General features: G+C 45.5%; 1 protein-coding gene across 6 annotated transcripts in view; it reads right to left on the bottom strand.

Moving 5' to 3' along the window:
* Positions 1-6,410: 6,410 nt before the first annotated feature.
* The window catches only part of Kdm5c (lysine demethylase 5C), a 41,797-nt gene continuing 34,297 nt past the window's right edge, over positions 6,411-13,910 (bottom strand). For 2 of the 6 annotated variants that reach the window (XM_005358894.3, XM_005358893.2), the window contains exons 19-26: positions 13,148-13,506; positions 12,435-12,573; positions 11,808-11,987; positions 11,512-11,649; positions 10,750-11,331; positions 10,390-10,468; positions 10,053-10,252; positions 6,411-9,790 (exon numbers count right to left, since the gene is read on the bottom strand). In XM_005358894.3, the coding sequence (XP_005358951.1) occupies positions 9,425-9,790; positions 10,053-10,252; positions 10,390-10,468; positions 10,750-11,331; positions 11,512-11,649; positions 11,808-11,987; positions 12,435-12,573; positions 13,148-13,506 (2,043 nt within the window). In that variant the 3' untranslated portion in view covers positions 6,411-9,424. The remainder of the gene's footprint in view (positions 9,791-10,052; positions 10,253-10,389; positions 10,469-10,749; positions 11,332-11,511; positions 11,650-11,807; positions 11,988-12,434; positions 12,574-13,147; positions 13,507-13,910) is intronic. The other 4 variants (XM_026784771.1, XM_005358895.2, XM_026784770.1 and 1 more) reach the window with 3 other exon arrangements.

Genomic DNA, 13,910 nt, shown 5'->3' with positions numbered 1-13,910 from the left:
TGGAACTAGCTCTATAGACCAGGCTGGTCTCGAACTCACAGAGATCCACCTGCCTCTGCCTCCCAAGTGCTGGGATTAAAGGCGTGAGCCACCATCGCCCGGCTCTCCTTTTTTTTTTTAAGATTTATTTATTTATTAAGTATACAGTGGTCTGACTGCATATGTCCCTGCAGGCCAGAAGAGAGTACCATATCTCATTACAGATGGTTGTGAGCCACCATGTGGTTGCTGGGAATTGAACTCAGGACCTTTGGAAGTGCAGCCAGTGCTCTTAACCTCTGAGCCATCTCTCCAGCCCCTGGATTTTTCTATTTCTTATAAAAGCTGTTTGAATTTTTCATAGGACTACATTGAATTTGTGGCTCACTTTGGCTAGTATTACATTTTAACATTGTCTTTCAATCCATGAATATGAGTATCTTTTCATTTCTTTAGGTATTTTAATTTATCTCAAGAACCTTTAAATATTTTTCAGAAGATGCTTTTTGTATGAATGTTCTTTCTGCATGTATGCCTGTACACTTGCATGTTTGGTGCCCTTGGAGGCCAGAAGAGGGCACCAGATCCCCAGAAATGGAGTTACAGACAGTTGTGACCTGCCATGAGTTGCAGAGACTGGGTCCTCTGGGAAGAGCAGCCAGCTCTTACCCACTGAGTTCTCTCTCCAGATCTTTAATTTTTTCACTATGTCTTTCTCCTCCATAATTAAGTGTACTCCTAGGCATTTGTTCTTTAAGATGCTACTGGAAATGGAATTGCTTTCAATTTCATTTTGAATCATTAATTATTAACGTGTAAAAACTGATTTGCATCCTGCAACTTTTTGGAATGTACTAGCTTTACATCTTTCCTCATCTGAAATGTATTTTCTGTATGAACTGAGGTGCTCATGTTTTTTCCCTTTGTTCTATTAATGTCATTTTCTTATAACAAATCACTACGGCGTTTCTACTTGTCATTGTTGCTGGATTTGACTGAAGATTTTGTTTTTATATTTATTAAAGATATTTTGTAGCCATCTTCTCTTGTGATATCTTTATGTTTTTGATACCTTTTAAATATGGAAATAGACATTAGAAATCCTATATACATTATACATTTAATACTAAGTATACTGTATTAGTTGAAGCAGCTATGAGTATCTCTTATTTCTTGGACCTTTTTTTAAAACTGTTTTTTGTTTTATTTTTCCATTCATAAATTTACACTTCCTCCCCTCCTCCCATTCCCCTCCCGCTCCCCCACTCACCCTCCTCCCTCCCCCTCCCTGCTTGAGAGAGGGCAGGGAACCCTGCCCTGTGGGAAGTCCCAGTCTCTCCCCCTACATCCAGGCCTATTTAAACTGGTTTTTGTTTTTTGTTTTGTTTTGTTTTTGGTTTGGTTTTTTGACACAGGGTTTCTCTGTAGCTTTGGTGCCTGTCCTGGAACTAACTCTTGTAGACTAGGCTGGCCTTGAACTTACAGAGATCCCCCTACCTCTGCCTCCCCAGTGCTGGGATTAAAGGTGTGCGCCACCACCACCCAGTTTCTTGGGCTTTTTGTTTTGTTTATTTAGACAGGGTCTCACTATGTATCTTGCTATCCTGGAATTCACTATATAGACCAGACTGGCCTCAAACTCAGAGATCTACCTGCCTCTGCTTCCTGAGTTCTGGGATTAAAGGTGTGTGCCACCATGCCCAGCGCTATGAGTATTTCTAAAAGTTGTTTTATTGGTTATTCAAAACTTACACTTAACAAGTTAATGAGTCATTTTATTGGCCCGGGTATTTTTCCAGTTTCTGGATACATTATTTAAATATATACAATATACATGGCATAAAAGAGGAGAAGGGCCCTACGGGGGTGGGGGGTGGGCAGTCATTTTTCCTTTGGTGGTATGGCCACTTGTAGGTTGCCCATACTCCAGTAGTTGGCCCTACACCCATGCACATCCAGGCAGCATTAATTACACTCAGTTGGTTGTTTTAAAAAGATAGGGTTGAAGAAATGGCTCAGCAGCTAAGAGCACTTAATGCTCTTGCAGAGGACCTGGGTTCATTTCCCAGCACCCATATGACAGCTTACAATTGTCCAACTGTCTGTAACAGTAAGTTTGTAAAATGAAGTTAAGATACCAGGACTTCTGTGAACAACGTAGAGAAATGCAAATGTTTAAGGCAAAAGAATCTTAGAGTTGATTAGCTATAGAAAACCACTCAACTCACTCACTACATTACCATCCCTTTCACAAGAACTGTGGAGAGTATGAAGTGTAGCTGAGACTGGCCTGGTAGCCATTAAGTCATTTTCCTCTTTCCTGAGGATAAATTCAGACTACACTTTATCCTTTAGTGTCTTCTGCAATTGGGTAGGTATGCCCAGTGTCTGACTTTCTAAAAACCTCTCCCTTGGTCATTTCCTCTTTCGAATGACTAGGATGTAGATGATAAAGACTACAATGCCATGTTTTGATGATTTCAGTGGAGACTATAAGATCACCTCCAGAGGCAGATTGAGTTTGGTTTCTTTAATGGAAAGCAGAACCATTGCAGTAACCAGAATTTATTAACCCGTGTAGATCTGTAGTAATGGTTAATTCAGTATGGTTTTCCTAGCACCAAAACTTATGGCAGCCTGAAAATTTAAGTCCTACTTGTGCTACTCTCTGCTGGTCCAGACTATAATTATGGTCCACCAACTAGAGTGGGATCATATTATAAATGAAGTTTTGTTCTAGGTCATTTTATTGGCCCAGGAGATTTTTCCAGTTTGTGGATACTTTATTTAAATGCACACAATATACATAATATAAAGAAAAGAAGGGCCCCGCTAGGGGAGGAAGAGTCATTTTTTGGTATGGCCACTAGTAGGAAGCTCATGCTCCAATGGTTGGGGCCCCACATCCATGCACATACAGGCAGCACTAATTGCACTCAAAAGTATAACTTAAGACAGGGATTAAGGGATGGCTCAACAGTTTAAGAGCACTTACTACTCTTGCAGGGGACCCGGGTTCAAGTCTCAGCATTCACATAGTGCCTCACAACTATCTGTAGCTCCAGTTCTGGAGGATCAGATGGCTTTTCTGACCTCCAAGGGCTCCTACATACATGTGGTGCACATACATAAAGCACACACATACACATAAAATAAAAAAGATGCGAAGTTTGGAGGTGGATATATTTGGGGAGGTTAGAAGTGGTAGTAGAGGTGGATATAATCAAAATATATTGCATACATTTATGAAATTCTCAGAGAATAAATAAAAATATTCTATTTTAAAAAACAAATACAAGGGGCATAGCAGAAGAACAATTAGTGAGTTGAAAGATCAGACTAAGAACTTCTGGGAATTAACAGAAAATAAAGAGATACAACATTTTAAAATTATTTTTATTACATCTATGTATGTGTATGCTCACACACAGAGATCACGATAACTTGCACAAGTTGATTCTCTCATACCACATGGATCCCTAGGATTGAAATCAGGTCACCAGTCTTGAGAAGCAAGAGCTTTTACCCATCAGGCCATCTCACTGGCCCAAGATACAACATATTTATAAGACAAAACAAACAAAAATGGAGGATAAAACTGCAAGTGGCAAGATCTCAGAAGCAAAGAAAAATAAAAATAGAAAAGCAGACCTATTTTTTCGAATGAACATCTGAGCATATGACATCAAACAGCAATGTGTTAACTGTTGTACCAGGTCCAATAAGTCACATGCAGTTCTGGAAGCTCACACCTGCTACATTGTCATCCTGTTCTCATCTGAGAAAACGTCATCCAAGTCCTCTTGGGGGCCAGACAACTAAGGGATACAGTACTAAAGCTTGGCTTACAGAGATGCTCTGCACAACATGCTAGCATGGCCAGGAGTGGCTAGTTTCAGAGTTATAGCTCCACTTAGGGCTGACTCTGAAAAAAAGTGAGAAGGAAATCCTCCCAGTAGGAAAAACACCATTACATAATCGGTCAGATAGAGAGCTGTCAGCTGATTCATGTCTGCTTATACAGTCAAGGATTTGGAAAGAACAAGACTGAAATGCTGAAAAGATATTTGCGGGAAAAGGCCTATGTGGATGGTCATCCATCTTGGAATGAACACACCATGAGGATTTTCATGACCCACATAAACAAGCACCACTAGTGAGGAAAATCTCAGAAGAGATACTGCATTCTGGAGATGTGGTCAATCTCTATACTGTCGCCTTTACAGGTTCCTGAACAATGTGACCATGATGGCAGGTGTGAGATCTAAGTAAGGGCTGCCCTGAAGGCCGATCTGGTTATAGTTCCTTCTATAATATTCTACATGCCAAAAGCCTTCTAAGACCTTTGTCTTGAACGGTAAATGATTACATGGACACTACAAGCCATTGGTCCTCCGAAATCCTGGCAAGGAACAGCAAAAAAAAAAAAAAAAAAAAATCTCAGTTGCAAACATGTGCTACTGCTTATGAAAAAGGAAGCACAGGTGGGACCAAAAGCCCAGAGAGCAGAGCCAGGAGGATGAAAACTCATCTCCAGGTCTTGGAATCAATGAAGAAACTTCATTTGCCCTGCTGGGTTTGACTTGTTACAGACCATTCCTGCTTCCAACTGCCTTTTCTGCACTGGAATGCTTATATGTGCCTTTCCCACCATATCTATTAGGAACTGGGAACTTGTGTTTATAAGTTTCACAGTTCTACCCATAGAGAAAAACAGTACTTGGGATTATGCCCAAGGCAATTCATTCATATTTAGCACCTTAGGGGAATGCTGTAATGGGATTTAAGAGAATTTAAGGAATAAATATATTTTGTATGTGGAAGACGTATGAGTTAAGTACCAGAGAATGAACCATGGTAGTTCATCTCCAAGATGACCCCTCAATGAATGCCACCCTCTAGCATCTAGTCTTAATTCCTTCCTTCTGAATATAGTCTAGACTCCCCCTTTCCCTCCTACTGGCTTCTAATGAATATTGTCAACTGCAAAATCAATGGAGTGTCACTTCTGAGATTAGATTAAAAAGACTCATTTCTGTCTCTTGCCCATTTTAATTGATCTCAAGAAACAAGCTGCCATGTTGTGAGCTGTCTTGTGAAAAGATCTACTTACATGCAAGGAACTAAGTGAATTCTGTCTAACAGCCAGTAAGAAACTAAATCCTGCCAACATCCAAGGACACAAGTTCTAAGTAGATTTTTCCAGAAATAAACCTGGAAATGACTGCAGTGCTCACACCTTGATTGATGCCTGTGAATGACCCTAATAACTCAGCTAAATTGTATCCAGATCTCTAGCCCACGGATATATGAGTTAAACGTTGCTTGTAAGAGTTTTAGCTGTTTTTGAGACAGGGACCCACTGTACAACTTGGCATAGTTTCCAACTTAGAATCTTCCTGCTCCGACCTCCAAAGGTTTGGTTTTAGAGATATGTGCCAGGCAAGCTATTGTCTTAGAGCAATACATACCTAACACAGGCACAGGAATTATTCAGAACCTTAGCCACATGGGCTTTTACCTATCAAGCCAACATTGCTGAGTTTCCAGTTTACTAACAATAAAGTTCCACCATGAACAATATTCTGGTGGCACACCAGTTATTTAGAACCCTTCTGATATGAAGAGTAGGGCTTTGGATTTAAAGAAGATTAAGAAACACAATCCTAACCAGGTGGTAGTGGCGCACACCTTTAATCCCAGCACTCAGGAGGCAGAGGCAGGCAGACCGCTGTGGGGCCAGTCTGTTACACAGTGAAACCCTGTCTCAAAAACCTAGGGGGTGGGGGGAGTTAAAAAAAAAAAAAAAAGAATCACAGGTCACAGCCTATGCTCCCAGGGATCTAAGAACTTTGCCAAAATCTCTTACATGGAGCTTAGTACCCAGGATTTAAGTGCCCAGAGACAAAGATTCTCTACTTTGTTTCTCTCGTCACTGTAATTTCTGGTCTTCTAGGACACATGATTAATGTTTTTCCTTTAGGGCTTTGATGACCAAGGCCCAGACTCAGGCCCCACTTCCAGAGTGTCACCCTGGAACAGTGGACATCATACAGCACAGAAGGAACAGAATTCATATGCAATGTCAGGGTTGCAACTGCTGCTTGTAGCTCTTTCTCAATCAGCTATGCAAGACTGCCAGCCCCATCCCCAGCCTTGAAGTAGCAGAGGACTCAGGCCTGGTTCTTGCTTTTTTTCCCTCTAGGAACTCTCAATATAGGAAGTTTCAGGTAGGGGGAGACTCACTAAACCTATGGTGTTTCACCTATGATTTAAGGCACAATGGAGGCACTGAATAGCTAGAGGCAGAAAGAAATGGACAGTTGGGACAAGAGAGGAATTTAGATGCTGGATGTAGTGGCACACCTTCAATCCAAGCACTCAGGAGACAGAAGCAGGCAGATCTCTGTGAGTTCAAGGCTAGCCTGGTCTACATAACAAGCTCCAGGATAGTCAGGGCTACACAGAGGGACTGTGTCTCAAAGAGAAGGGGTAGAGGGTGAGAATAATCTGTCTTTAGTAGAGGCAGTATCTCTTTCCATCCCCCAAATACTCAGGTGCTATCCTGACAGGAATGGAACTGTCTGGTTGGATGTAGCAGCAAGGTGGTATCTGTAAACTAAATGACTCTGAGGTAAACCTTTCCCACTCATTTTGTGCTCTTTTGAGAGAGGAGGGAAACCTCAATTGAGAAAATGCTCCCAAAAGACTGGCCTTTAGGCAAGCCCATGGTGCATTTCCTTGATTGATGACTGATATTGAAGGGTCCAGCTCACTGTGGGATGTGCCACCCTGGGCTGGTGGTCTTGGGTGCTGTATGAAAGCAGGTTGAGCCAGTCAGTAGTACTCCTCTACAGCCTGTGTCAGTTCCTGCCTACTTCTCTGGATGACAGGCTGTAAAACGAAATCAACCCTTTCTTTCCCAAGCTGCTTTTAGTCAAGGTCTTCTATCACAGTAATAGAAACCCTAAGACAGTTTTGCATCAATGACAGCTACATGTACACTGAAAGGGGCAGGTGTATGAGAAGGATAAGGCAGAAAGTGCTAAGCTGAGAAAAGCTGTCTGAAAATTGGTGAGGGATAGGTCCATAACACAAGGAACCCCTACCTTGGCCTGAGCGGTTCACTAGCCTAGGAACTGCTGTGGGAAGTAGTTCCTCTTTTGGCCGCCTCTTCTAGTGCCTGGTTGCTTGGTAGAGTGGTAGTTAAATGTCAAGATAAAGCTCCTTTGGGTACTTGTCCCAGGTGTCTCTTTTGCTACCTCCAATCCTCATTGGAACCCATGATTAATGTCAATGGGCAGGCAAAGGCCAGCCTTTTCCCCTTGATTGCAACTTAGGATCAAAATAGACCCAGGGCAGGGGTATTTACTGTTGACTGGTTCACCTTTCAACGGAGACTATAAGACCAGATGAGGCAGGTCTAAGCCATGCTCCCACCAGAGAGTCACCAAAAGAGGGTGAGATATCTCTTTAACACTAGATTTTTAGCAAGTGGAAATCCTGGAAAGGGGAGAAATGGACCAAAGTGATCTTTCTGAACATAAAACGAGAAAGGGCACAGTAAGAGTGCCGGTATGCTGAGTTCCTGAGCTAGGGGGATCAAGACTTGACTTTAGCCTAGAACATCTTATACAACCTTGAGAAGAGGAAAAACCTTGGAGAAGTCAGAGATGCCTGGAAGCTAGTTCAGGGCCTCCAAGCTTTTGCTTCCTCCTCTATTTCAGAGTGTTAGAGAACACTCAGAACCACAAAAGAATGCTTCTTAGTCTTTGGAGGGTTAAGGCCCCCTTATAAATATGATGGGTCTTATCTGGGGGGAAATGCATACAGATACCCACAAAAAAACGTGTATAAACATACTTCAAGAGGGCAGTCCCTAATCAAGTACAGTCCCTTCATTTTTCAGGTTCAAAAGGGTGAAATTTATATTGTACGACTATTAATAGGCCTGAAGCTACTATGCCAAGTCAAAGAAGCCAGACACAAAAGGATCATATATTGTATAATTTCATTTATATAAAATGTCCAGAAGAGACAAATGAGAGTGGGGAGGGAACACCTAGGGAATGTGGGGTTTCTTCTAAGAGTCATAAAAACATTCTAAAACTTTTTGCAGTGAAGGTTCATTCAATGACTGAAATATACTAAAAGTCACTGAATTGTATACTGAATTGGATGAACTGTATGGTACTCAAATTTCATCTCAATAGAGCAATTTAACAGTGACACAGAAATTACAAATTAACCACACATTCATTAGGGGCAGAAAGAAACTAACAGAGAAACATTAAGAATAGTCTGACTCACCAAATAACATATTTAAAACAGCTCAACTTTATAGCATGGAAACTATACTTCAATAATAAAGCCATGAAGAAAAAGTCCCCTCAGAACAGGAAAACAAGAGCACAAAGCTAGGGGAAGCTGCTGTGCAAATTCCCAACAGGGACCAGTGCCCACCAGTCTGAAGACAGGGAAATGGCTGGGGGGAGGAAGAGATCTTTTCCAAGGTTAGAAGAGGCTGGGAAGGTTCCGATTCAGAGCCCTGACGCCCTGGACTCGGCCCTGGCACTACCACTAGCACTGCAGCTGCTCCATTTATAGGCGAGGAAGGGTCTACTCTCCTTTTGAAGAGAAATGCACTTCAGAAACATGTTTCCAAAAACATTCCTAAGGGCTTTATTTCTAACGAGGAAAATAATAAAATAAAATTAAAATAGGCTTTAGTTGGAACAAAGTTTCTTGTTTTGCTTTTTCTTCTCCTTTTGAACAAATTAATTACACACCAACAATCTTCTTTTATTACAGCATGAACCCAGGAGGAGGAGACGGGGAGGATGGGCAGGAAGGGTTGAGGTGGGTGTGTGGACAAGCACCAAAAGCCTTCAGACCATAGGCAGCCCTGTTCAACCCCAACAAAATTTATTTCAAATAAAAAAGTGAGGACAGCTATGTGAAGTTTCCTCCTCCTGGGTAGAACAGTAAGGGGAAGGGAAAAGATGAGGGGAGAGGGGAGTAAAAAGGAGGCAGGAGGCAAAAGAGTGTGTGGCTGGGGAGGTTAGTGTAGCATGGCCTGACCAGGGCCGGAACTGGGGAGAAAGGAGAGGTCCCCCAGTTTGCATGTGCCCTGCATTTGTCTCTGGAATGGTGCTGGCCTAGCCCCAGTCGATCCCCTGCCCACCTGTGTCTATCTGCCTCTGGTGTCTGGGAATGCTGGTTAGAGGTTACCAGGGACGCAGGACTCCAGGGGCCGGCCCCCAGGAGCTGAGGTCTGAACAATACCTTGGAGTCAGAATATAAAAGTCACGGTCTTAGGGATGGTGGTGAGGGGGGAATCTCTCCACCTACCCGCCCACCTCCAAGAAGCAGGCTTGATGGTCAGAAAGGATCCTTGAGGCCAAGGAAGGATCTTTGTTGGGGTCTGTGCTAGGCTCAGCCACTGTCACAATTGTTGCCGAGATGGCTGCTGTGGGCAGGACATCAACAGCCGGGAAGTCAGAGTAGAGAAAGGGGCTGAGGTGTCTGAACCAGCCTCTAACACTGGTTCTAAGCCATCCTGGTCCTCCTGGGTGCTGGGGCTGCCATTGGTGGGGAAGGGTACAGGAGGGACCTCACCCCCAGACTCCTCCTCCAGTTCTTCTTCCTCCTGGACTTCCTCGGCTTCTGGTTCTGAGCTTCGTACCCTCTTTGGCTCTAGCTCGTCTCTGGCTGGATCATCAGCCTCCCCACCCCGATCCACCTTCCTTCGCCGCCTCCTCTCTAGGGCTCGGCCTCGTGTCCGACTCCCATGGCGCTCTGCCTTCTCCAGCTGTGAACACAAAAGGCCAAAAGGCAGCTTTAAAGAGATGCCTGGTAAATGGTGCATGACTGTAATCCCAGCACTTCCAACGCCAAGGAAAGGGTCAGTCTGGACTATATAACAAGTTACCAGGCCATTCAGGGTTACATAACAAGATCCTATCATTGACCCCACCCATCTCAAAAGACAAGCACAGGCAAGTAGTCAGGGCCCCGAGAGCTCTCTGCCTACTTGGCCTGACCTGGCCATGTCAATGACTCCTATTCCTTACCTCCAGAAGTGTGTGGACTCTCTCCAAGTCTGGAGGCTGTCCAGCCTGCAGCAGCTGCCAAATGCTTTGATTCTCATCTAGGGTCACCTCAAGTAGATCCCCCTCCATCATAAGTTCCTCTAGCGGGGCTCGGGTTGCCTCAGGCAGTTCTAACACAGGGCCAGTCAGCTGTGGTAATAGTGAGGATAGCAGTTCCAGATCTGAAAATTGTGGGCGTAGGCTGGATTAGAGGCTGTCCTTGGTCTTATCCTATACCAACTAGAACAGAGCTGAGGACATTGGGGGCCACACTGGTAATAGCCATTCAACACCCCACTCATACTACAGCTAGACCTACCTCTCTTACCTGAGCCCTCCTCTGTGGCTACCTTTTCAGGACTGGTCACACTGTCCCCATTCTCCAACAGCCCCTGCACCTATCAAATATCAAGATCAGGAAAAGGCAGGGGGTAACTGAACTGAAGAGCCAGGCCCTACTCTTCCTTCACCCACACCAAACCTCAGAGACTCTACCTCCTGGAGGAAGGGCAAGCATGGGGCGCCAGCAGAGAGCAGGGTCTACGAGTATGGACAGATATAGGATGGAACAAAAAGGCTGGGCCAAAGTGTTAAAACTGGAGCACAGGGATAGAGCTGAAACCTATGTACAAGTCAGGGGACAGAAATTTGAGGCTAAGAGCTGGGCTAAGAAACTCACCTTCGGCATATTGCCAGCGCCCTCTCCAGCGTCTGAAGAGTAAGCAAGGGATTCCTCGGGCTTGGATTCAGCCTGTAGCCGTTGGCGGAGTTCAGCCAGCCGTCCCAACAGAGCAGTCACTTCCTCAGAGGCCAAAACCTGTCTGGCACGGCCTTGCCAGCTGATGGCTCTCTCTGTGAGACACTGTAGCGCCTCACCCTCAGGCAGCCGTACAGGCAGTCTCTGTAGGGCTACCAGCAGTGCCAGGATGGTTTCCAAGCGTGGGCGCCGTGAGCGCATACAAAGAGGGCACAAGAATTTGGTGTCCCATTCCCACCAGGCCAGCAGTGGGGATGAGGTAAGATTGGGCCTCTGGGAGCCGAGGAGGCGGGGTACTGTCACACACCGCCCATGGAACCAGTCCTGACACAGGTCACACTGCAGAGCTCCCACCCCAGCTGGCACTTGCCCACACACGCAGATAGAGGCTGTAGAGGAGGGTGTTGTCAATGATGCCAGTGGACTTGGCTTGGCTGAGTTGGTGCGACGAAGCTGCAGGATCCCTTCCTTCTCCTTCTGCTCCCCCTCTTTGAAGGCCACGATCTGCCGTGCCCAGGAAAGGGGAAGAACATAAACAACCTGATTCCATTGCTCTCTGGCCTCCTCAACAACCCACTCCCAAAGCAGGAAAACTGAGCTCAGGGAACAAGTGGTCTGCCCACGGTCACAAGGTTCAGACAATCATCACCAGGCTCTTTCCCGATCTGTATCTAAGCTTCTTACCACAGAGCCTGGGTCCCTGAGGTCCTGCGCAGACAGCCCCAACAGCTCTGTGTCAGATTTGTACAACCCCAGCTCCTTCTCCATCCACCGGCTGCGTTTGGTGCTGTCTGAGCCGGCGTCTGCACACGGGCAGAGCACCTGAGGCAGGCAGACAGAGGCAAATGACCAGGCTTCCCTACCTCCCATATCTTCTCCCCTCCCCCCGTGCCCACTCAAAAACTCTTATTCTCACATAAACTACCTCGAAACAGCCAGTCTAGGCAAAATAGAATATAGGTAAATGCGTCAGGCCTCACCTCCAATAATGTGTAGCAGGAGTTCTTCTTGAGGAAGGTCTTGGAGGCCTTCTCTCTCCAGGAGTGTGCTGTCAGTACCTGCAGCTCTAGCTGTCTCAGTTCCTCCAGCCCCACAGGGAGGTCCCTACCCACAGCTACTAGGCCCTCCAAGTCATCCAAGCAGGGGTAGTGGTCACCATTCTAAGCACAGGCGAGAGAGAAAGGCAAGATGAACTTGCAATTATCTACTAATTCTCCATGTCTGACCTACGCTAGGAAGATGCTCTGTCTAAGTAGAAACAACTGACGCTGTCCTCAGAAATACCCTCTACCATGCATGACACCTGCATCTACTAACTGGGTCGGTCAAAGCAGTCAGTCAGTCTTCAGAGGTACCAGGCTAGCTATGCTTTTGTGGTCTTCCTTTCCAGGTACCTGTCCTTTTGTACTCACATGTTCTACCGTCCTCACCCTGACCAGAACCCTACTTCCTTCAGGCCAGCCTCAGAAGTTCCTCTCTCGTGAACAATTGCCTCCTCACAATATGTGGGGCCTCATTCCTCTCTAGACATGCAAACACAGTACAACCTTGTATGTCATCCCTTCCAGCTACATGGAAGGTCTAAGTGTGGATGGGGAGGTCCTTACTTGGATCTCATCCACATCAGCAATCCATGCCCGAGCCTTAGCAAGAGCCTCCTTGAGAGACTGGATATTGGGAAGGTGAACAGGGATGTTTTCTGCTTCATGGATTATGGCCTCAAGTGTGGCTGGTGGATGCTTCTGCCTAAAAACAACAACAAAAGAAAGGGTGGGGGAGCAGGCCAGTTTGGCACATAGCCTATGGATCAGAGTCCAGTCTGATCAGTAGCTATATACAGCTGGGCTCTTGTTATTCCCCCTTGTTACACTTCTGTGATTTTATGTTGGTAAAAACAGTTGCCAGGCTTCTGCCATAGTTCTTGCACCTATGTCTGATACTCTGTCAGCCTGCTAAAAGCTCACATACTAACCACTTGCGTATCCTGTCTGAAGTCTATCAGACACCCCATGTGTGTGGTACCTTTTTACCTATATTCACATCTACTTGTTTCCTGTGCACTGAGCATGTATACATGCTGGCCTACTGGTACTGGGCTACACACCCACACCTGTTCTCAGCTTTTCCATCAGCCTACCTCTGCCTCTACGTATACAGACTTCAAAAGAAAAAAAAAAAAAAAACGAGACAAGGAACAAAAGAGCAGAGAAACTCAATGGGGGTAGGTGTGATGCCCAAGGCCACCCACAGCCATTCTCTTCAGATTCTCTACTAAATTTTGAAGGTAAAGAATGGCAGGGAAGGGAAGGGCTGAACTTACCTGGCCTCCAGGCAGAGGTGGGCTTTCTCTTCCCAGCGTTCAGCGATGGTCAGCAGCTCCTGAAGCTCTGCCTGGGCCTTATCCACAGCAGGGCTAGGGGCTACACTGGCGCCCGCAACCAACAGTCCCCGCATGATGGCCAGGGTACCCCTTCGGGCAGAGGGAGCCAGCGTGCGTTTTACCTCATCCAGCCACCGTGCCTGTTCCACTTGCCGCTGGAGCTGCTGGGCTTCAGGTACCTCCACCCCCAGTTGCTGCCCTCTTTCCAACAGGGTCTGAAGCAGCCCTGGACTGGAGGGTTGTGAGACCAGGGCCTCACGGGCCTCAGACTGGTAGGCTTCCACCTGTTCCAGAATACCCTACCAAAATAGAGGGCGAAGAACGAATCCTTCAGTTGAGGCCACTTAAGAGGTCCCACTATATAGCCTTGCTCCAGCATCTCCCAACACAACCTTCTGAGAAAAAAAAAATCTACCATGGACTGAACTCTGGTTCTCTGAAATCTAAAACACCAGTTCCTGTTAACACTTAACTGCTCATTACGATGCCCTGGGGGGTGTATTAAAATGGACATTCATAGGCAATTTTATACATGATTGATCAAAAAATCTGTACTTTTACTTTATCTTTACATGGGGTTCTGTTCTCAAAGCACTAACAGATCCTCTACCCTAAGAAGTACTATGCTATATAAACCCTCTTGCTCACTCTGGGGTCCCCTGTCCTCTCCATCCTTTTATTTTTATAAACCTTAATCACTGTT

This window comes from Microtus ochrogaster, chromosome X (genome assembly GCF_000317375.1).
Source record: "Microtus ochrogaster isolate Prairie Vole_2 chromosome X, MicOch1.0, whole genome shotgun sequence".
NCBI classification, from domain to species: Eukaryota; Metazoa; Chordata; class Mammalia; order Rodentia; family Cricetidae; genus Microtus; species Microtus ochrogaster.
This window is presented reverse-complemented; position numbering and strand designations above follow the sequence as displayed.